Source organism: Branchiostoma floridae, chromosome 19 (genome assembly GCF_000003815.2).
Source record: "Branchiostoma floridae strain S238N-H82 chromosome 19, Bfl_VNyyK, whole genome shotgun sequence".
In the NCBI taxonomy this organism is placed as follows: Eukaryota; Metazoa; Chordata; class Leptocardii; order Amphioxiformes; family Branchiostomatidae; genus Branchiostoma; species Branchiostoma floridae.
Genome location: NC_049997.1, coordinates 9517919 through 9542161, shown reverse-complemented (window position 1 = coordinate 9542161; position 24243 = coordinate 9517919). Strand labels below are relative to the sequence as shown.

The window sequence follows — 24243 nt, the reverse complement described above, 5'->3', positions numbered from 1 at the left end:
TGCTTTCTTCCATAACCCATACACAATGCCCGGCACGCCAGTGTCTGCGAGAAGAACGGACCTCAGCATGACAAAGAGCGATACACGTGCAAAAACGCAGACAACTCACATTCGTCCCTACGCAGCAACAACTTCTCGCAGTTTCACAAAGCAAAATAAAATACGAAATCTTCATGACACTAAAAGGGCAATCTTCGAATTTTATACTCCCTGTAAACGCAAACGAGGTAAATACTCGGTCTCTCTTCTACACCCCGAAAACCTGCTGGCGGTCTTTCTGTGGATCTTCTGTGTTTCCGTAGCCATGGCGTCGACGAACCGGCTGTGGGGAGGAGTCCGTCAAACTGCATGTGAATAGTCTATCCTGCCTTTATATGGGATTGGGTCTTCGCCTAATATAGGCATCGCCAATCACAGCGCAGGAAAGATAGTTAACTGGCCAGAGGAGTACCGTTTTAAAACTGTCTATTTGGCTAATTTCAACAATTTTTTCACCTTGAGTCTGGTCAGAGACATTCTGTTGCTATTTAACCATCCAAGAAGCTTAAAAATGCTTCTAATATTTGTACTAGCTAAGTAAACCTTCATTGCACTTAAAAATGAAATGTCAAATGCTTATTTATACATAGTTATATTTTGACTTGTTGAGATTTCTGATATTTGGAAATCTTAGTCTTAAGAAAGAAAAGTGTAGCAGTACTAAACTGCTTTGTAAAGGTACATGTACATGTAAATGATGTGTGATTGGATGGGGTGTATTAAACTGTAACTGTAGACCAGTGACTTGTTATGATAATTAACTGTGGACTTGTACAATATAAAGCTGATTAGTAATACTCAAGTGGACCAGTATGTGTGTCTGATGTCTGCCTTATGTGTATAGATGTTAACATTGTAGCCATAAGTGCTTCTGTATTACAGCTAGCTAGTTTTCAATGACATACACGTACTTGTACGTTCGGGCTTTGCTGTATATAGTAGTTCCATAAAACCTGCAAGTGCATTTTGCATTGTACAGTAGCATCACTGACATGTATTCGGGGTGGGGGTGTTGTGTGTGTGATGAACGTACTAGTGGTGGAATTGAGATTCAAGGGAATTCTATGATTCTTTATTGTTCACATAAATTTTCTAGGCACTGTTTTTGAGGTTGGAGCGTTTGCCCGAGGCCGGCATGAACAAACATACACACATGTAGGTCTGATTATGAAACATGCATACTGTATATTGCTATAAATTATATATGATGGAAAGGTCACAAGCCCTGACTTTGTTAGAAATCTTTCCTGTTGTCAAAGTTAATATTTTGCAGCTACTGTAAGGTCATGATCATTGTTACAGATGGTGATGATGAAATTCAGACTGACTTCTGCACAAGCTTGCCATTGGACAGATTCTGAACATCAAATGTAAAGAATGACAGACAGATTCTTTCAAATAGTAATTTATTTCTTATCTCATACTCATCAGCTGCAGGGCACTTTGCAGGAAAAGTACAACTTGAAGTGATGAAAAATTGGCTCAAACAAAAGTAACAATCACTTGAGGAGTGTGTTTCTTTAGTCATTGTTCATTTGCATAGGCCTATATACAATACACTACTGTATGTATATTGTATATGTAATTACCCTTAGGCAACTAAAGGTTGGTGTATTCGTAAGCTTTCAAAGCCATATGATACCTGGAGGTTGTTGTAACAGATATGAGATGCTATACTGTAAACATAGCTATCCAATTTTGTCACTTTAACAGCATTACTATGGTGAACTTAATCTATTCTTAAAAAAAGTGAAAAACAAATCAACATACAATATCTCATGACTTTCTTTAATAATTTTAAACCTGAGTTCTTGATTTTGCCACATATACAGGATGTTGTGCAATTTTTGAAGAAACTCAAGACAATCTGTGTGACAGCAACATGTCCTTTCTAACATAGAATTGTTTTTAAGGATATTGCAGTTTTCTTTTACACAACCAAGTTGTACCTTACATTTACCTGCCTACATTTTGCTGTATTGATTGTAGTTTCTTCTGAGGAAATTAGCAGGCAGGCTGCCAAAATGTAGGTAGATAAGAAGTACTTCGTTGTCTACCAGAGAACTCTGATCCAGTGCATGAATAGTTTCATCAGGTTGTTAGGGTACTGGAATTTAAAATGCTGATTTCAGTAATATTTGCTGCAATAGGATATCACATACATTGTAACTTAGAAATGTACATCTAACCGTTTTTGTTTCTTATCAATACGGTGTGTCAGTTGCAACATGAAATTAGAATATACATGTACATGTATGTATGGATTCCCATACCTGAAAGTTTAGTCCACTTACGGCTGTCACAGTCACAGTGGTTGTAAAAATATACTGAAAATACTACTTACTTGTTTGGATTCATTGCTGTTACTTCAACATACATGTACACACATATCTTACTATAGTCTTTGACCCTACACTCAGTCTGATGGAGATTAGTAAATGTATCACTGTACTTGTTACATATGGCATAATATGCAGAAGCATACAAACTGTACTTCACCCTTTTTATCAGATAATTGGTTCACAAGTCTAGTACAAAGTATGAACAATTTTCTCAAAGTAGTGAATCTCATCTTGGACACTGATACAACATATTTGAGTTGCTCCCAGTCAACCATAATACAGAATATTACACATTTTCCCTGATATTGTGCAAAATATACATTGCATGCAGGTCATTACAACAAAATGGAAACATCGAATCACTGGAATGCATTGCTTACAACAAACTTAAGAACAGGGACTCTGATATACATGTTGACCATAAACTAGTCTACATGTATTTAAAAAGTTGAAAGACAAAGTAAAGAAGTCATCAATTGCACAGAAATTTGGCAATGTATCCACTTTTCATAATTCTACATTTTTTTTACCATATCAAAAACTTTAAAGTGATTGGAATGAGCTGCCCATTGCTATGACTTCCCCGCGGCAGCTTGTTTGCTGTGTCTCTGGGGCAGCCTGCGGCCGCTGGGCCCCTGGACTCGTCTGTGCAGCTGGGTCTGGGGCTTCTCTGCTGCCTGCAGGAGTGGAAGGTCAACGAGTAATGTGCAGTCATTAAAAGGCAGCATACAACACTATGGACTGACACTTTGGAATAAACTTACCATAGAACAGAGGCGTTCCAGTACGTAAAGAAATTCAAACGTGGACTGATTTCAAACAAGGACTGATTTTAATACTAGCAAATCTTACCCATAGATACATAGGAATCTATGTAATCATGCACTGTTGTTCTATTTTTGTAATTATGCTAGTTTGTCGGATTGAATAGTTGTGAAGTTTGGTGATCAGGTTCTCCTGAAAAACGCCTTTTGTCCTGAGAGTGTATACCTGGCCAAATGAAAATAAATGAAGGAAATGAAATGATCTGGCTTATAACTTCAGGGAAAGAAGTTGAAGCCAACAAGTTACAGTTTTTAGTTATCTTTTAGACTAGACATACATGTACATACTATTCTACACCATTTTATGTTACGTGCAATTAGCCCTTGGGCAAGAATTTGCAATAATAACGTCAATAAGGCAGGTTTTTGCCTGACGGATATAAAAAAAATCAAATCAACCTGAAGTAATAACCAAGGTGCTTATGGTATAATATGCCATTTGTTGCAGGCTCCCTTGAGTTAAAAAGAAAATGGAATAGCCCTACAGAACTTCACCTAGAACTAAGGACGTTATATCTGCATGGCATTGTATAAAGGTATATTATCGATACAGTACCTTTTCAAATGATGAGGGGGGTTCCACTTGTTGCTCTTGTTTGGTCTTTGGAGAGGGGGCAACCGCTTTCTGTTGCTGGGGGGATGGTGATGTCATCTTGGTGGGCTTGGGCGCAACCATTGGCTTTGCTGGGACAGGGGGTTTTTTAGACCTAAAAATACATAGCAATACTTTTAACTTTTACAAAATCAAAAGATAACATTAATTTGTGACCTTAAAGTGAAATATAAGCAAAATAAAACTGCAGTTGCACCTTGCCACACTGTAAGAGCTTTCCCTAACAAACCAGGCCGGTACCTCATTAACATAATTTATGCCCAGGGCAAGTAAACCTTCTAATTATATTATAATGATACTAAATATATCATAATGAAGAAAAGAATGCATTTGTAATGCCTAACTCTTCACAAAATACACAGAAAAATGGATATCTGGGTGATATGTAGTTTTCTTACTACATCCTGGAACTGTACAGCCATAAAAGATTTCAACTTGAATTTGATACAAGGAGAGTAGTAAAATGCTCCCAACTTCGCCAAATAATCTATGTTTTAAATTTTTGAACATCCCTACCTCACGCCTCAGTGACATGGGGTGGAATCTAATAAAGAGCAGCCTACATATAGAATACATCATGGTGTATTCTGCGTCACCCTTGGTCCCGGCCCTCCCACGGGTTGGATTGCCTCCGACCATCAGGTGATCCTACCTGCGGTCGTGCTGGAACCTCGGGTGAAACAGAATACACCATGTTGCATTCTATATACATGTATACACAAAGTAGAAGCCAGTTAATTGCACAGCGGATGATCACACACATCTGTCAACTAAATGCACGAAATCCCCAAATCCCATGGTGGTGCGGTTCAGCTTCATAACTTTGCTTTGTTGCAACATTCGTATAATTGCACGAAATGCACTGGCAAATCAGGTGTGCAATTAAGTAGCTTCTACTGTGATATATTTGTTCAAATTTTTGAACATCCCTGCCTCACACTTGACTTATCTCCAAGCAGATCTTGTTGTGCCAAAGTACTAGTATCCAAAGGGCTAAACAGTATCTGATTGACCTTTGGATACTAGTGCTGCCTGTGCCTCAAAAAGATAAACTTGGAGAATACAGCTTGAGACCAGTACTGGTTAACATTTGGTTTTTCTTATCATTTCACCTAATTCACAAAATAACAGTAGCTAGGGTCCAACTAATCTCCAAGCAGATCCTATAGCAGCATAAGGAGTGTAGCCGGCCCATGGGTGTGCATTGGCTACCTGAGGTACAGTAGCGCACCTGTACCCCTAGGCCTGCTACTCTTTTGCCAGCTTTTAATAATCTTTATTGCAAATTTAATACTATCTTATGCTAATGTAGGATCTGCTTGGAGATTAATGGTGCCATCCTCCATAAAAAACATTTGCGCTATCTTTTCACTTGCTAACCAGCAGTTACTATGGAGGATGGAAGTTTGGAATCCGAGCTAATGTCACACCTGATCATGACTTCAAGACAGCAAGATACTAAAAGCAAGGAGGTTAAACTATATAACTTGAGGAAATTTTTCAGCCCCTTCTCTATTAATGACTGATCATATGTACAAAGACCTCACCTAAGTATGGCTATGCTACAACTGCATATGCTACATGACACCTCGCCACTTACAAGAATATAATTCACCCTATATTCTCTCATTATCATAATTTATGTACACAGCCACAAAACCTTTCTATTTGGGAAATACAGTGCCAATCTTATCAAAGAGTATTTACAAAATTGAAATATATATATATCTTAATAAATTCTACAAAGAAGAAGTCCTGCTTGATTGTTACAAAACTTACTTAATTGCGACAAAAATGTAAGAGCCACAGCTATACTAAAGTATTATCTTATTCATAGTCTAACACAAATTGTTCTCCTGCTAACGCTAAGTGTATGGGGTGTAAAAACCCAAAAAATACTTTTTGGACACCCATCTCGCGCTCTGAGATGGGGTAACATGAAACAAAAAAGAACTATGGTCTCCTTTGGTCAATATTGACCAGTGTCTGCTGTGGCTAAACAGTCTTATACCAAAATGAGTCTCTACCACATAGGGCACATTTATGCAGAGCTCTCTTTCCAGGAATTGCAGGATCCACAAAAACAGTGGGATCTACTTTACTCAAGGAAAGCCTTTTCTATCAACCAATAACTATTAAGATAATGATGATGTGATGGCCCCTACATCATTAACATAATTTATCTACAAACATACAAAACCTTCAATTTGTGGGTAATTTCCACAAGAAGTCCAATTTACACAAAAAGATCCACAAACAATCCCTTGATTCTAGCCCATATTACACAAAAAGAAGTTAATTAATTGTGTTAATAGGTTAACTTACTTTGTATAAGAAATTTACAGCCACAGCTACTGTAATTTCAAACATAAACAAGACATGAACATGACTTCAAATGCTCAGACGTAAACTGGTAAGAGTTACACTTACCAAATTTTTAAACATCCTAACCTCGCCAAACCTGAGGCTCTGGGGTGAATGAAACAAAAGTAACCTGTCCACAAAAAGCCATGTTTCATCAAGCTGCCTGATCCTACTGTGTGTGGCTATAATGACTAGGGCTAAAAAAACACACAATGTAAAGCGGGTTTAGACACTGCAATTCTGATTATGTTGATGCAAGATATAACAATTTGGAAGAGAACCGCATGTGCATCTTGCTACAATGTAAGAGCTTCTCCTATCCACCAGTCCAATACCTCATTAACATAATTTATGTGCTTAGCAGGAAAACCTTCAAATTATGAAGGAATGACACTAAGTATCATAATGAAGACTAAAATGCATTCAAATTGTCCCAGTCTACAAATTCTGCACAAATCAGATAGATATTTAAGTATTATTTTAACCATTTCCCACCTATTGAAATTGTAAGGCCACAGAAACATTTTATCAAGACTTGAATGTACATGACAGGATCCATGTATACATCAGTAATTTTCGTCGCGGGATCACTCCCGTTATACTTATATGGTTAATTTTTGGATACCCCCAATCTCGCGCTGAGAGGTGACGGGGTGAAATCTAACAAACATCAGTTAGACCAACATTGCCTGCAAATTCTTCTACAGTGTACCGATACAGCACCGGTACAATCAATTAGGTGCAGATACAAAAATACCAGAACCCTGGTGTACCAGTACTGGACCTGTATCTAATTAGTGCAAGCCAGGCAGGATAACAGGTCAGGAGATGGCCACTTTGACACACGTTTTTATTGGTTCAAACATGCTTCTACCCTTTTTAATACATTGCTTTGCTGTTATAACATATCATAATATAATATCATGATATAATATTCAATGCCATGCATTTAGGTCCGGACTCATTAGGTCCGTACCTGTACCTAAACCTCTGGATTCGAATCCGGACCTGTACCTAAACGTGGGTTTACGTACGCATCCCTACTTAAGACCCTCCTAAACTTGGTTTCTTGGTTGCATAGGCTGCTTTCCTCTATGTGGTATGGTGTTATGCACCCATTGCCATCATTCTGTAACGTTCATCAAAGGGTGACTTTGCACTTAACATGCATTGGCATAATACCGGTCATAAGCCTTATACCGGTCGATTAAAAATAGTGGAACTTAAAGAGATCTACACATGCAACAATAGTTATTTCTGAGGTATGCACACTTCAGACATCTAGGTGTCCAATACATAATTTACAAAGCATCGATAACAATGCATTCGAAGACAACAAGGCCAAAAGTTTTCAGGTCATTTTCGGGGCAGGCGAGCTCGTCGTGGGACGAACACACTGTCACGTTCATCGCCAGATTTGTAGATAATAATTACATGTGCTCACGGCACAAGACGAGCATGATTCAACAGCAATCTTGAATTTGTTTTGGTGACCTACAACTCGTGTAAAAGTATGAGGAACCGTTGCATTATCGCCCGGATCTACGGCTGAATGGGTCAAATTGAACGTACGCTGCCATTTTCCCGCCATTTTTAATGCTACGGCCAGCAGTAAAGTTTTACGTCATAGCGGTTGTGACGGACCAAAATTAAATGAAAATTCTTGTCAGTATACGCCCATTTTCTCATGACTTTTTGTATGCTCATGCAGATTTTTGTTTTGTGCAACTACTAACAGGAAAGAAAGGAACAACAGAGGATGTATAAAGGTACATAGCGGCAGTTAATTGTGCCGTGTTTCGTTCGGCCGGTATAGTGCACCCCCTTCCAACCACGCGCCCGTTCTCCGTGCAATTCCGCGGTGTGTTCCAATTACGATATTATGTTTTTAGCAGGACCAGAGAGACAAAATAATTTACACAGAAGAAGTGGCAAAGGTAAGCTGTAACAGCAACATGTAACTGGAGAAAATGACGCGTTGATCATTTGCCAAATTAGCATTGCTTGCGAAATTGCAGTAAACCGACCGGTATTATGCCAATGGATGTTACCCACATCATTAACATAATCTATGTGCCTTAATAATAGTAAATCTTAAATTATGGAGGTATAGACTTGCCCCACCTCATTAACATAATTCATGCCCTTATCCACAAAATCTTCAATTCTTGGGTAAATTGCACTACCATTCCCAGTTACGAATAAAATACATGTGCAGTCCTAAATTCACACCAGTAATGCAAAAAACCATGTTAAGATTGAGTGTTACTTGGTCAGTTTACTTCCAACAAGGACTTTATAGCCACAACAGCTGTAAATTCAGATATAAAAAAGACATGCAAACAACAGTTCAAATGTTGATCCTATATGAATCGGGTGAAACTACCAACCAATATATGGTTGGTGAATTTTGACATCCCAATCTCGCGCTAAGAGGTGGGGTAATATGTATTAAAAAGGAACTTGTTTTTGAAAAGCTAGCATTCTGACTAGTTTGGATGTGGCTGAGTTGATCTAGAAGGGCTCTAAATTCATTTAGGGATTGGTTCACTGGTGCAGCCAACCTAAAAAATTGGGAGTAAGAAAAAATTTATGGGTGCACCACATGAAATAAAGTAGAATATCAGAACAACCTGATTGCAAACATACAAAATAACATGAACATGTTCTCATCCTAGCAGTTATCATAGGAAGTACCGAAAAACTTCAACATTTTACCCCAACAAGAGAGGTGTTGCCCAGTAATTCTCCAGAACCAGAACCCAACACCTCATTAACATAATTTATGTGCCAAAGTAAAAACCTTTCATTTTTCCAACAAACAACCGCCACAAGTCCCAGTTAGAAAAGCCCATGAACTACGTTTTCCCAAATTCAAACAAGTAAAGCATAATCATTCTCATATGCATTCTATGTCCATTTTGATCTTAGCAACAACTTATATGCCCACAGATATACATATAGGTGACCTGGGTATAGACTACACCTACATACTTGATAGTTACATGCATTCCCTACCGGAATTGAGTTTTTGGTAGACAATTTTTGATATCCCAACCTCATGCTCTGCAGGGGTGCCATGGGATGATACCAAAGACAAGGAAGACAATTCTCTCTGTCCCAACTCCTGTCTTATCTTCCCCTCGGGTGTTAAAGGAACCCCCTTGTGGGTGGGGCAACCCCTTTTTCACATAATCAAGCCTTTCACATTCACATAAAACAAATCTTCTATCTATCACAAATTTCATACTCTGCAAGGGTACCACAGGACAGGTACGAAAAACAATGGACACAGTGGTTTGCCAAAATTTTGCCCAGCTAGAATCATACCTAAAACATCCGAAACAAAGAACATATTTTTAAGCCTGTGAAGCAATTAAGACAGCAGCAAGGCAAGTGAAAAAAGACAACTAAACAAAAACTTAAGCTGAGAATGTTGCAATGCATGTAACAATCAATGACCACTGTAGACCTCAAATTTTACATCCTTTTTTCCTTTCATATAACCCCACCTCTGAGCGAGAGATTGGGGCATCCAAAAACTTAAGTTATATAAGAATGGCTCTTAGCCCTGAGGCGTATAGCAAGATGATGGTTGTGTTGCATATTTTAGTACGTCTGAACATACAGTAGCTGTGGCTGTTACATTCTTTTGCAAAGTAGACTGATCAATTAAGACACATACATAACTTTTTGTTATGTAGTATGGGTCAGAATTAATTATCACTTTGTTGATCTTTATGGTGAATAAGGCTTTTGGTGCAATTTACTGTAGAATAAAAGGTTTTGTAACTAGGCACATAAATTATGTTAATGAGGGGGATAACAGAGCTGTTGATAAAACGATTTTACCATGATGGTCCTTATTGACGGAAGGAGGCCATATATATGATAAAGCGAACATGCTAGCAGTCTCTTTTTGTTTTACATGACCCCACCTCAGAGCGCGAGATGGTGTGTCCAAAAATAATAAGGGTTTTTTCACCCCATTCTTATAGAATCACAGCTACCTTTTGTTCTGTTTTATAATATTTACATGTATTTATTGGACATAGTTGTGGCTCTGAAATTTTTGTTGGAAGTAAATGGGTTCAGTAATACCCAAGTATAACATTTAATGCAGTAATTATCAGAAGTTATAGTAATTACACATTTACAGTTCTCTTTAATAAGGCCTGTGGTGCATTTCTTCTCAAATACAAGGAACATGTGGCTAGGTACATAAATTATGTTAATGAGGCAGGACAGGGTAGTTCATGTACATGTACTAGTCTTGTAGTACTACTCTGGCTTTCTATTTTGTACCGTTTTCTTTGTGTCTCTGAAAAGCAAAATTTAATGGTACAAAAAAACTCTGAAAAGAAAACGGTACAAAGCCAGATAAAAACGCCTGAAGAAATGTCAAACACAGCTGGAGCCTGAAGTCTGCTTGGAGAGTATCATAGTACTAATTACTAGTACATGACTGTTACCTCGTTCAATGAGGTTTTATAACCTCATTGCTTAGCCATCAGTGCTGGTCTAACTGCTGTTCATTACATTTCACCCCACCTCTAAGCGCGAGAATGGGATGTACAAAAATTTACTATATAAGGCGAAAATTGACTACCTAACAAATGTTTGCCTCAATTCATGAGCAAGTCATGATAGAATTTATTTGTGGCCATAAAATTCCAGAAGGTAATAAAAAGTCGCATAACACTCAAATATCTCTTTTTTTTCACAGATTTTATATGGAATTAGACATCACAACTACATTATGATTCTTCATTATGATATATAATGTCATTTCTTTGTAAATGCAAGGTTTTCCATGCACGTACATAAATTATGTTAATGAGCCTTGTTCATGAAGAAGCATTTCAACAATCAGTGGTTTGCAGGCATCATCTCAGTCAGGTGCATGGCAGCTACAAATTTGAGACTTGAGCAGTTGTATTCTACATGCATTAGAGTCCATTCCAAGACACCATGAGGGGTTTTAGGCGATATTTATAATTAGTCTGAATTATTTTGAATAAAAGAATATCTGAGCCACAATAATTAAATTATTTTCAAAAAATTGACCAAGAAAATACTCATTTATTTGAATTTCTTTGAATATTTTAGAAACATTTTGAAAGTAACTGTACATAAATAACTTTATTTAGAATAATTGTGAAACCTCTCTGTGATTATTTCACATTTACAAGTATTTACAAAAAATGGTAAACCTGGTAAAATGGTAAAATTAGTTTATTGCCCCCATAAAAGTAAGCCCTATTGTTGCATCTGTATATTTTTAGATTTCACTGCTGGGCACTGGTGGATCCTTTGTGGTGGGCCATTGTTGCATGGCACCGTACCATACTTTGCAAGGATGTGTGAATTGCTATCTTCCCAGCCCACCGAACCATTTACAAAAAATGGTAGAAAATGGTAGAAAATAGTAAATAATGGTAGAATGCTGTTATCATTATTTAGAAACAATTAGAAGTATCCAACGCCACACCATGAATATTTCTAAAGTTTTACTGGACCTGGCAAATATTTATTAAGTTGAAACAGTGTTAGAAATATTTCTGAAGTATCAAATGTCCTAGACATATAATTACAAAACTTTAAAATCAATTCTAAACAATGGCAACAAACATCCGCACGGTGTCTTGGAATGGACTCTATTCAGTAAATAGCTGTAAATTCATGCATCTGAGTACATGTACTAGCAAGAATATAGAAGCCTCCTTGCTAGCGATCTTCGTTGGATGAGACAGCCTCGCAAGCAGGCTAGTACATGACTTTATTACATTCCACCCCACCTCTTAGCGCGAGAATGGGATGTACAAAAATTTGTTTTATATGGCTAAAAACCACATCGCAACACAACAGCTGTTTGGCTCAATTCATGAACAAGTCATGATAGAATTTATTTGTGGCCATGTAATTCCAGAAGGTAATAAAAAGTCACATAAAACTTTAAAACCTCTTCTTTTTGTGCAGTTTTGCCATGGAATTAGACATTGCAATTGCATTATTACCCTTCATTATGATATATAATGTCATTACTTTGTGAATGGATGGTTTTCCACACATGCACATAAATTATGTTAATGAGCATCGGCCTTGTTCATGAAGAAGCATGTACATTTTGTACTTACTAGTGGTAGCTAGTCTATCTAACTGACTTTATTACATTTCACCCCACCTCATAGCGCGAGAATGGGATGTACAAAAATTTCCTATATAAGGATAAGATAGACAATGTCACAAACTGCATGTTTGGCTCACTTCATGTACGAGCCATAATCTATTTGTGACAATGTAATTCAAGGGGGTAATAAATCCTCTATGGCACACTTTAAAACCCTTCTTTTTGCACAGTTTTATGTGGAATTAGACATTGCAATTGCATTCTAGTCTTCATTAGGACATACGACACCTAATTACTTCATACATGGAAGGTTTCCAAACACCTGCATAAATTATGTTAATGAGCACCCACCAGGTTCATGAGGAAGCATTTCAACAATGAGTCAAATTGTTAATGCACTGAAAACAGTTTTCAATCTTGTCTTGAAGGAGTTTTCATTAGGCCCAATGACCAAACAGTAATTAACCATAACTTATGGGGCTTGCCAGAAATTCTTGATTTCATGGATCATTTACATCAAGGAGCTTTTATCGAAGCTCCTTGTTTAAATTGTAAGTCATGAAATATTGTACTAGCACATGTATGTCACTGTTGACTCTAAACCATTTTATCTAAACAGATCGTCGGAAACATAGTTATTCAAGCAATTCTGCTTGATATAGCAAATATGTAATCAATTATAAAGGTATTCCTATCTAGAAGTACAAATGTATAAGATCGTAAAACTGTATTGTGCTTGAATATTCCAAAATAACAAAAAATAAGTTTTTGTCATCCCAGACTCACATTTTTCGAGGTGGGATGAAATACAATGAAAATCAGTAACATTATCTAGCTACAGGGCAGAAAAACATGTTGTCCCCCCAAGTTGTCAACAGAATAGTTCATACATGAATGCTATCATACATGTATGTCATATATATCATACAAAAATTGCACTGCAAACGTTTTACAGCTTGAGGGAAAACTGATGGTTCACTGTGGTCATTAACATAATTCATGTGGCTAGCCAAAAATGCTGGATGTCATGTATTTATTACACTTTAAGTCCAGTTTAAAGTGACACAATGTATGTCACTGTTGACTCTTAAGTAAATACTCTACACAGAATGTCTGAAACATGGTTTACATTATTCATTTACTTCAAAGAGAAATCATGCACCCACATATATAGGCATTACTATCAAGAAATAGTCAGATTGAGAATTGGAGTTGAAGTTCACCAGTTCAAAAATACTTTAAAGAATTTTTGGCCATCCCATACTCATATTTTTAGAGGTGGGGTGAACTTTAATAATAAAAATTAGTTAAATAGAACGAACAATTTGTGTTTGATTGTAATTAGAAAATTAGAAGTTGATGATTGTTCAAACTGACGGTATAGGGGTCCGCATTTTTTAGACAGGAATCAGCAACACTGCTTATAGGAATGAAATTGATGTTGTCCCAAGGTGATAGAATTATTCATTGATAAATTATGGTCACTACTGCGCTACAAACACTTTAAATTTACATATTGGGGCACTGATATTGCCGGAAACTGATTGTTTATGACCATGTTGTCATTAACATAATTTATGTGCCTGGCCAATAATGCTAGATTTCATGAATTAATTACACAATGAGTCCTTTTTAAGTGAAACATTGTATGTCACTGTTGAGGTGTAATAAATTCTTTTGAACATAATGTCTGAAACGGGGTTTAAGTTATTCATTTGCTTCATATAGCAATTATACACCCACATATATATGCATTTATATCAGAAAGAATCCAGATTGTAGATAAGCTCTGAGTTGTACTGTAATCAAACTTTTATTTCTAATTTTTGAACATCCCAGACTCACATTTTTCGAGGACCGGGGATGAAATACAACAAAAATCAGCCCAGCTTTATAATATCGCTGCTTTGCAGTGTGGCCCTGCATTTCACATATGAAATGGCACATGTATATACGTTAAGGTAGTGCCTCATTAACATAATTTATGTGTCTAAGCAAACTGCTTACTCATTTGCTGTATCACACCACAAATTCAATTCCAGATGGCTAGAAACTATACTATAACAGTTAACAAATACAACATAGCAGCATACGTAACCTTTATGTTATTTGGTATATCCATCTACATCCATTTAATCTTAAACGCCACAAATGAAATTGACCACTCTAAATTCTAGTTCACACTTGAAGCTACCTTCACTATCAAAACGAATATTCATGAAAAATAATTTTTGGACCCCCAACTGTGTGAGTTGGGGTTCATTGAAACACAAAGAAGATTTTGCAACTACATAGTATTCAGACATCAGGTATATGAACATGAGTGAGTACACCAAAGCTGTACAACCCCGAAACATTTGACTTGTACATCACTTTGAAACCTTGCATGACAGCAAGGAGTGAGCTGTACAATACAACAACAACAAAAAACACTCATTTCTTACAACATCATCTTCAAAAAGGTAAACAAATATAACAGCATTACTTACATTTTCTTATAAAGTACTGAAGCAAGTTTTAACAAAAGTGGGATGAAGCAGAGGAAGGCTAGTATCACGGGTGTGCTTGTCATATCCATAAGTAGAAACAGGAACTTTGAATAACACTCAACAGTTGACAGAACACACAGAACCCTCAGTGTATGGAACAAATAGCTCTATAGAACAAACATGGAACACTATCCTGTTCTTCAGAATCAAGGAATAGAACAAAGAACCCTGAAGTAGAACATGGGACTGGTCCATCTCCAGAATATGAATAATCAGAAAAAAAGGTGGGCAGTTTTTCAGGCTTTTTACAAAACAAAAGATGTTAAACAAAAAGTTTAAATAACTGAAGGGTTGAACGTTTATGCAATGGTAGCAAAACTTACCTTTCTTTTCCAATTGCTTTATCAGGGCTCCCCGGTATCCTTGAACCTTGTCTGTTCTGGAGAAATGCTGGAACAGGAAGTTTCACCCCGATCCTTGTGTGCAGTGGCCCCTTGGATGTGGATTTTGGACTGTCCCAGGCTCTGACTGGCTTCGGAGTTTCCTCGTCTGATGACCACCCCTCTGAGTCACTGTTTTCATTGGCTGGGGGAAACACACCAACCAGACTTGTGACCAGGGCGTCTAGGCTGTTTTTAGTTACTGTGACTCACAAAGTATTTGTTTTACGTCAACGTTCACTCTCATGTTTACAAGTGTATTGACAACTGTTGATATAACACTACGTGACAATTAGTTGGTACTATTCACAGTTATTTGTCATTAAAAGGACTTTTTTTGTGAATTACATAAGCATAAAGGTAGAGTGTCATTTCATTTGAAAAAAAAGAGCAGAAATCACCAATCTATATAATCTATAGTGAGAAATGTATGATTTGAGTTGCATGAACAAATCTTGCAACAGCTTGTATTTGAGCAATGAACATACTTCACAAAATTCTGACACTCTCTATGCACATCTTGTATTGAATTAAGTTATCAATGAAAACCATAGAAATTAGGAAAATTCTGTCATAAAATAAACAGACCTGAACTGTCTCGCATGTTTTGAAAAGTATTATTTTGTCTCTGAATGTCAGAGACCAAAACCTGAAGACAGTTAATGAAAAGGAATTTTCTTACAAAAGAAGCTAGCATTCTAGATGCAGAGGGACCTACATCCAGTTGAAATGTGCTATTTCTACCTACCTAGTAGAGGAGTGACTTGTCTCCCTGTTGTCTGTGGCAGAGAGGGCAACACTCTGGTGACGTCTGGTTTTGTGGCCGAGAAATCCGGCAGTTCTGGGATACTCATCAGGCCGCTGACGGTATGTGCCCTGGAGGGCCTTGGCACTATCTCTGGCAACTTTGTCAACAAAACAAACAAAGTAACTTCAGAAATGAATAAATTTGGGAACTTTTAACAACAATCTTTCAGTTGTAGAGTGGCACTTTCTCTGAATAAGACATAAATTGTGAACAAGATGTTTGTAGTGACTGATAAATAAGTAAAGTAATTGATACTCTCACTGATTGTTGTTTAGAGGAAGTGACCTCAGAGGAAAAAGATCACCTGTAGATCTAGATAAGACAATGGCCTTGGCCAGATTTAATTTGGGATAGTCCATTTCAAAAGATTTAGGGGGTCTCAGCAAGATTTCTACACCACATCCTATTGAAATTACTATTAAAGGTAAGATATTCTGGCTTGAATAGTCACATTTTACTTTAAAAAGGATAGTTTAAAATTTTTTCCAGTGGACAAGCCCTCACACAATTGTCTGACTGACATCCAGGAAAGGTGGCCTAAATAAGAACGCCCCCCGCACTGTTTTAGTCACAGTGACTAGACATGAACATCACTGCCTATATATGTACACATGGACAAACTTTCTAGATCAGTGATCTTTGATTGTGTTTAATGGATTAAAAATTGATTCTTAAACGTTAACACATAGGCCACAACTTCAATGCAACAAATGAAAGAAATGGAAAAATAACATGAAAGTTTTTATGTATTGAAGAAAACAACAAAAGACTTACTTTTACAGGAGACTGAATTGGACTGCTGGGTACTGTTTGTTGTGGAGTTTTCTTTGTGTCATGTAGCTGAAAAGGAAAGTACATGTATAAAAAAAAATTGAGTATAGCCTTTCATTTTGGTTAGTCTATTGTAACATCATACAAAAATGGCAAACTTGACATTAGCCTGGTTACCAAACCCCAGCCCGATCTCAAGTATCTATCGTTGGGGTTGGGGTATGGTATCCAGGCTAACTTGACATAAACATGACAATGGTTGTGTTGCAAGCACTGTTACAATATGATGCTATTGTTTCTCAAGCAAAAAAGGACCATGATAATAATGAGAATCATACTAGAAAGCACATTTTGGTCTGAAAATCCCATGAAATATGTAAACAATTTCTGTACCTGTTTTTCAAGCTCCAAGGCTTTTTTCTCGGCTTGTGCTGCCCTTTCGTCTGCTATCCTCAGTAACTCCAGGTGAACAGTACTGGACACCATCTCGGACCTACATTGGAGTCACAGAAAAATGTTTTAAAACACCAAAATGTAGATAACACTAACACAGCGCAAGTGATATTGATCAGAATGAGCACAACTTTAGAGAGGAACTGATGAACAAGTCAATTGTTTATTATTTTTTTCAACAATTCATGTGGTCTAGCAAAATAAAAGGTCTTCTGTAAAATACAGGAAGTTGAAGAAAGGTCGGTATGGAAAAGGTCAATTGGTATTATGTAACAAAACAACAATGACAGTAAAATTGACACAGTTGGACACCTAATGCTTAAATGCTGAAAATGAGAAGTGAAACAGAAATAGACCATTTCTAATTTCTTCTCCAAAACTTGAAACAGCAATTGTTCAAATATGAAGGGAGGTTTTATTTGACGTTGCATTATGTTGCAACATGATAAACTGCATTTATTTTGAGCCGACATGCTAGTCTCGTTTTCTCGAGTCTAGTGAGAGTTTCAATGGGCAGGACAGGGCGAGACTTTACATCTGGAATCACGAGTATTGTGTACTTCCCCCAAAATGTTTGAAAAACTGCTTACTTTTCTCTGTTGACTTCAGACAGTTTTTCTAGGAGTCGGTTGATCTCGTTCCTTGCTTGAAGGAGTTCTTCCTGAACACCTGAAAAACAAGAAGTTTCTTGGAAGTTGCTTATATCAATATTTTACAAATGCGTAAAAAAGACACTATTCATAATCTATGACATTGTGTGACATAATTTTGATGAGTCTCAATCTGCAAAAGGCATGAAATATTTTGCTGTAAAACTCACCATGCAATTTCTTCTCTGCCTCTGTGGTCCTGGTCTGTGCCAGCTTATTTTCCAACATGTAGTCCACTCCTCTAGATGGGAAAATGTGAATGTGTCATACATTAGACATTATTGGATAAAAACTGGTTAACAATCAAATGCAAGATAGTTGCATATATCTTGAAGTTTTCCTTAAATTCTACCTGTCTAGCTTAATGCTTCTGTATTTCGTATTTACTCACTTTTCAACAATGTTCTTTATTCTATTGAAATTGTACAAAGGTACATTTGTTTTCTCTTTCTTTGGTAACAAAGCAATTTTCCTTCAAAAGCTGTATTTTGTGAAATACTACTATTGATACATTATTTTCCATTATTTCACTATATTACAAATTGAAAAAAAAAATAGCAGTACCCTTTGAAATACTCAGTGCCAGTTAGTTTCCCTTCCAGATTTGTGATCTGAAAGAAAGAAGGAATTTCAAAGAAACTTTCAGATTGAATAGATTTTGTTACTCATGGGTGCAAGCAAAGGCACATGTACGTGTAGTTAATACAAGTTAAGACCCCAAATAAAAAAAATGTTTCACGAATCAGGCCTTAATCAGTTTCTTAGCATGTGTAATCTATAGAATAAATTCTGTATGACCTTAACAGTAATAAAAAATTAACCACCATACCATTTTCCTGGCTCCTTGCAGGCTGTCCTCCAAATCGAAAACTCTGGTTTTGTACTCCACGGCAAGACTGGTGGTGTGTGACAACTCAGCCTGCAAGAAAGCATTACAAAAAGTCTTCACCATTGTATCAAAACTGACTTTTCTACTAAGCCTTCAGTTTATATCAAGTTAAATTTCAATAGTAATTGTAACAGAGCTACATCATAGATGATTACAGCTACGTAATCCTGTGCAAAAGCACTTTTTTGAGAAGCTTACATTACATATATCTTTTCTCTTTTGAAGGATCCTACTATGAATTGTGACAGGCAATCGTTCTTTCATACCTTTGTATCAATCAAGTCCATCTCTAGCTTGTCTGCTCTGTTCTTCTCAGCCAGAAGCTGGTACCTTTGTTCGTTAGCCTCAGATTCAACGATCTTCACCATCTGCTCCATCACCAGCCTCTTGCTCCTTTCCTCCCTCATCGTCTTAAGCAGCTCTGAATCCAAACCCAAACTTGCTGCTACTTTTGTCAAGTCTCTGTCAGTTGAAGCCATGGTTGGTGGGTCTGTCTGTGTTTCATTTTCTTTGACATCCTTTCTAAGATGTTCCACAACTTTCTTAGAATGTTCGTCCTCAGAGGTGTTGTTGCTGTTCTCTGTCTGGATACCAACTGACTGGAAACTTTTTTCTTCCTTTTCATCTTGCTCTTCCAAAGTACCATCCTTTATTTCTACTGAAGAATCAACTATCCCAGAATGCAATTCAGCAGTCACTTCTGTAACACTAACAGGTGGTTCATTTGTATTGTTGCCATTTTGGTCATCATCATCTTTTTCAGTTCCTTCCTTCCCATCTTCTTGGTAACAATTCATCTGCTCCTCCTCTTCTTTGCCTTCCTGTCCCATCTCAACTTCAACTTGTAGTACTGCATTATGTCCTATTCTTTCTTCTTCCTTTTGTTTGTTGTGAGGATCTCTGTCAAAGTCATTCTGGTTACTTTCAATAACACTGCTAGCAGTTTTGGCTGCTTGTCTTTCATAATGCTGTGTTTCACACTTTTCACTGATCTTCAACTGTCTCAACCTCTCTGCTTCCTCTGACAGTGCCTGGTATAAAGTTGTCTTGTCTTCCTTTTCTTGTAAGTCATCTTTGATGTCTAACATATCTGGATAACTCAACCCAACATTGCTGTCATCTATGTCCTGAATAAGAGTTGCTTCTGACAAATTTGCTTGTCTTTCATAATATTGCACTTCAAACTTTTCACAAAGTTTCATCTGGTTTAGTCTTTCTGCTTCCTTTGACAACAGGGACCACAGCACTTCTGTATCTTCTCTTTCTTTGGATAACTCTTCCATAGCGTTATTGTTTTAGCATAGGAGAGTGCAGATATCTAATTTTAATATCAGAAAATTTGTAAATTGTTTTCCTTTGTATTCAATACTTGTTTGACTCTGTGCTAGAAAGTTCAAATAAGATCAGGTATGCTGCTTGGTCAGCTTGGTGTTATATGCTTATCATTGAGTCAATAGGTACTCAAAAATCCTTCTGAACTGTTACAGTAGTTTTGTGTGTTGAAATTAACAGTTGCATTTTCCGCCAGACCTGCAAAACAGATGAGGGGAGACATTAGCTCTACTATGGCCTTATCATACATGATTTGAGTTCTTTAAACTTAGAGATTCTTTGGATACAGATTCATAATGAATATGAGCGTTACTTGGCAATTCGCGTATCATTCCTTAATTCTAGATCACATTAGCTGACTTGATTGATTGGTCAAACCTCATTCATTTGCAGGTCTGGAGGAAAAGTTGCAATCACAAGCTGCAAGTTATAGCTACTGACAAAGCAGCCTCTTTGTGATTGGTCGGATATTTTGAAGTCATTTGGCTCTTTTATTCTGGATCATGCCAATCACAAAATTAGAATATAAAACTAAAAATCTGTTACCTAATCACATTACTAGTAGCTATGATCAGTATCTCAGGGATTAAATGTGGAGCTGACTTTCCAGAGTTCCAGCTCTTTCACCCTCGTATAGTCAGAGTAACAAGGAAAGTCAGTCAAGACTTGTTCAGACATGACCTTCAGACATTTTATGGGTGTTGACCTCTGCCCTTTGTCCTCTGACTGACCCTCTATAACCTTTGACCACAGGAAACTTTTTGCCTGAGAACTTGACCCACTGACTGCTAACTCTTCTGTACACTTGTACTCACCCTCTAAATCACAAAGGCACTTTCTGAAATGATTGTACGATTTACAAGTGACATCTAAATCCTCCAGTGTGAAGTTATACCTGCGCTCGAGTGCCACATACAGAGTCTTTGGACGTCCGCGTGTCATGAGATCAAAAACTGATTTGAAGAATCCATCTGTCAGTTCACTATCATATGCAATATCTGCAGCAAGTAAAATGTCAACATTGTTCTCTACATCCTCAATATCTGTTGTAGACCACTCCGAGGGTGACTTCACATTTTTGTCAGTCTTGCAAACTTCCGATAAACCGTCTCCCAACCAATCCAACTCTCTAACTTTTACTATCTCCTTACTGGTTGGCTCGCACAAGTGCTGATTTTTCAATACATTATCCCTACAGAGTTCTAAAAGTCTGTCTCCGACATCAGTACAGTACACTTTGGAGGCCCCCACTGCCCCAGCTATGATGCTCACAAGACCAACGCCACCTCCGAGCTCTAAGACACTGTGAGATTTAAAGATGTCTTGGTTGTGTAGGATAAAGTCACACATAAGCAGTGCCCCTCGCCATACCTGTAGTCCTACTGTATCTAAAGGAGTGGCCATAGCATGCTGGATGTGCACTTCCATTTCTGTACTATTTGGTTTACGTCTTCTTAAAACAAGATCTCCATCTTCGTCCACAGTTACTGAGTCTTCCACAGTTTTTAAACGTTTCTGCTTTGGTTCACGTGTTCCTTCCGTGTTTGAGCCATCTTCAGAATTGCTGGAGCTGTGGTCAGACTGAGGAACTGTGAAGTTGAAAATGGTAAGGGCTAACTCACCGAGGGACCTCTGATTGGAGAGATGGACGTCGATATGAACATCTGACAACACTGCACCCTCTTCCAAGTCTGAGGCCATCGCAAGGATGGCAGAATGGTCACCAATAGACTGCATAAATGCATAAGTAAGTAATACACAAGTTTTATTGCTGTAAAATAACAAAGAACAGTCTCTTTGCAATTGTTTGAAACAAGTTTTGAAATCAATGAAGAAAATTTCAATATTCTATGAACAAACTGTTGACAAGATTTGTTACATGAGTTCTTACATTGCTTAAGCATTTCCCTGACTTGGTTAAAGTTTTACCCGTGCATCATACTCACCTGAAAACTAGGTAAAACACAGGATCATATGGACATCACATGTGTCAGTTTCAACAATAATTTTGGGACTATCCCAAAACTTTTCTGGAGAGGAAGGCGAAAAGTATAATTCACTTTTTCTTCAAATCAGGCATATTGGACATCATCTGTGATAAAAGATACTAGAAATTATTATTAAAACTACTATCAATGATATGTAATTGCTTTTGATATCCTAACTGCATTAAGTTTTGAGTGAAAAAATAAACACGACCAGTACAAATATCCCTCTGCTCAAGTGGTACATTCCTTACCCACAGTTCATTGCGATCCTGACTGCAAAATCACATGATCGCAGAGATCTCCGTGGGGAAAGTGAAAAATCATCATTTCTGTCATTTTTTAGAATTTTAAGTCCACTGTTTTTACTTTCTAAGTACAACGTAGTCAAGAAGACTTTGTCAAGATGGCGCTAAGTGACGCAGATGTTCAGAAACAGGTAATTTTTCCGATTTTTGACGTTTTTCATGGCGTGACATTTTGCGGCCGTACAAGGTGGGGTGGGCAGGGTCGTCCTTTTCACCGGTCAGGAAATAATTTTTCTGAGTTCTTTTTAGGATTTGTAGATTTTGGACGCGATTTAGCTCAGCTGTTGTGAAGATTGGGATATAGACATCATCTTCTATGTCCACATATCTAGATGATCAGAACGAATATGGTTTTTGGCGTAGAAAATAGATTTTCAATTTGAGTCCAGGTGACAAATCAATTCGTGTATTCACGCCCACATGTATTGTCTATTCCATTCACAGAACGTGTTGTTTATCACAATATTATAAATGGCACAAAGAGCGTGATAGATTTGGTAATTATAGTTTCATAGGCTTTGACGGTCACCTCTTAGGGTATACAAGGACGTTACATCATGTAACGTCCTTGGGGTATAGATATAAATTTCATTGGTATATCAGCTGCGTAAGATCAAGGACACGAAGAAAAAGAAGATCAAGGAGGTTAAATATCCCCATGGTATTGTAAGATAATGTAGCAGAATTTTGATAGATTGATTATTTTTCAGATCAAACACATGATGGCCTTCATTGAGCAGGAGGCCAATGAGAAGGCAGAGGAGATAGATGCAAAGGTAAGACAAGAGTCGGAAAATTTATGAAACTTAAGAAAAAAGTGTTTTTTTTGCATGATTTGATATCATAGCTATAGCATTTCATGGAAGTATGTCCATTCATGTCTAATTTAGTTGGATCCAATAGCAAAATTTAGACTTCAGCCAGTTGGTAATCTAAAATGTGAATGTGTTTCTTAATACGAAGATGTTTATACATTGATGAAGGCTAGACAGCTAGGTGATGAGGTAAATGTTTAAAAGTGACAAAAGCAACTTGATGGATTGAATTGTGAATGGTCAGATGTTTCAGGTAGCATCCTTCCTTTTCTGGCTCAATCACTGAGAAAAGGAACTGTTGATGCTAATGTCACATGAAACATCTAACCATTTACAAAATCTATTGCTTGAGTCACTTTTGGATTATGTGATGTTCATGATGGACTCCAGAAAGAATAGTGTAACAGCATTATGTATTATTCAAACTAATGGAGATTTGAATTAAACAAACAAACAAAACTTGTGCCCCTTTTCTCCAGGCCGAGGAGGAGTTTAACATAGAGAAGGGTCGTCTGGTCCAGATGCAGCGGGTCAAGATCATGGAGTTCTACGAGAAGAAGGAGAAACAAGTGGAGCAGCAGAAGAAGATGTAAGAGCAACATTTCTAGTTGTGTTCATTATGTAACTTACCTAAGTAAACATAGAGGAATTATATGTGGTCTGCTTGTCTTCATGCGTTTTCAAGTTTGTTCCCACGTCTCAGTTTGTTCACAGGCTGCACGCGCGGATCCAGGGGGAGGCGCGCCAGGCGCGCGCCTCCCCCTTCAGCTGGCAAAAAAAAAAAAAATTGGCAAAATAAACCCAGGCTACTAGAGGTCTTCTGAGGGACACCAAGAATATTGGCAACGTTATAAAACTAATTCGCTTATTTGAAAGGAGATTTTCTGGTAATTATTTAGGGAAACTTGCGGTTTGGGTCTTCAGAGTCACGTAAACTTAAACGTAAACGGTAAAGGCCTGGAGACGGAGCGCAGCTGCATCATTTCTCCCC

General features: G+C 37.4%; 3 protein-coding genes across 4 annotated transcripts in view; 1 reads left to right on the top strand and 2 right to left on the bottom strand.

The window, feature by feature from the left end:
* Nucleotides 1–1428: 1428 nt before the first annotated feature.
* LOC118406949 (protein WEAK CHLOROPLAST MOVEMENT UNDER BLUE LIGHT-like 3) lies at nt 1429–22157 on the bottom strand. Of its 2 annotated transcripts, none has more exons than XM_035807346.1 (13): nt 22091–22157; nt 21767–21875; nt 19079–20342; nt 18753–18842; nt 18488–18534; nt 18094–18164; nt 17864–17942; nt 17214–17313; nt 16824–16889; nt 16014–16146; nt 15185–15386; nt 3762–3912; nt 1429–3058 (listed from the first exon to the last, which is right to left on the bottom strand). In XM_035807346.1, exons 3-13 carry the CDS (start codon nt 20093–20095, stop codon nt 2954–2956), a joined length of 2061 nt encoding a protein of 686 aa, XP_035663239.1. In that variant the 5' UTR covers nt 20096–20342; nt 21767–21875; nt 22091–22157; the 3' UTR covers nt 1429–2953. The 2 variants fall into 2 exon arrangements, with proteins under 2 accessions (XP_035663239.1, XP_035663238.1); XM_035807345.1 differs by having other exon boundaries at nt 15990–16146; nt 22091–22154.
* On the bottom strand, nt 20350–21845 carry LOC118407204 (methyltransferase-like protein 22). The gene has a single exon (XM_035807630.1). The coding sequence runs from the start codon at nt 21843–21845 to the stop codon at nt 20724–20726; it is 1122 nt and encodes a 373-aa protein (XP_035663523.1). The 3' UTR covers nt 20350–20723.
* Nucleotides 22158–22388: 231 nt separating the features above from the next.
* LOC118406807 (V-type proton ATPase subunit E-like) overlaps nt 22389–24243 on the top strand; it is a gene marked incomplete in the record, with an annotated part of 5399 nt that continues 3544 nt past the window's right edge. Inside the window, 3 exon segments of the mRNA XM_035807149.1 lie at nt 22389–22568; nt 23148–23213; nt 23732–23841. Of these exon segments, the coding sequence (XP_035663042.1) occupies nt 22536–22568; nt 23148–23213; nt 23732–23841 (209 nt within the window).

Bases quoted from the DNA above. Each gene is read 5' to 3' on its own strand.
- LOC118406949 (XM_035807345.1), bottom strand. From the start codon at position 20,095: ATGGAAGAGTTATCCAAAGAAAGAGAAGATACAGAAGTGCTGTGGTCC. The intron at 18,165-18,487 runs GTACTGCTATTT...TTTCCCATCTAG, and splicing joins GGCACTGAGTATTTCAAAGG to AGGAGTGGACTACATGTTGG. The intron at 16,890-17,213 runs GTACAGAAATTG...TTTCCTTTTCAG, and splicing joins CCTTGGAGCTTGAAAAACAG to CTACATGACACAAAGAAAAC.
- LOC118407204 (XM_035807630.1), bottom strand. From the start codon at position 21,845: ATGGCCTCAGACTTGGAAGAGGGTGCAGTGTTGTCAGATGTTCATATC.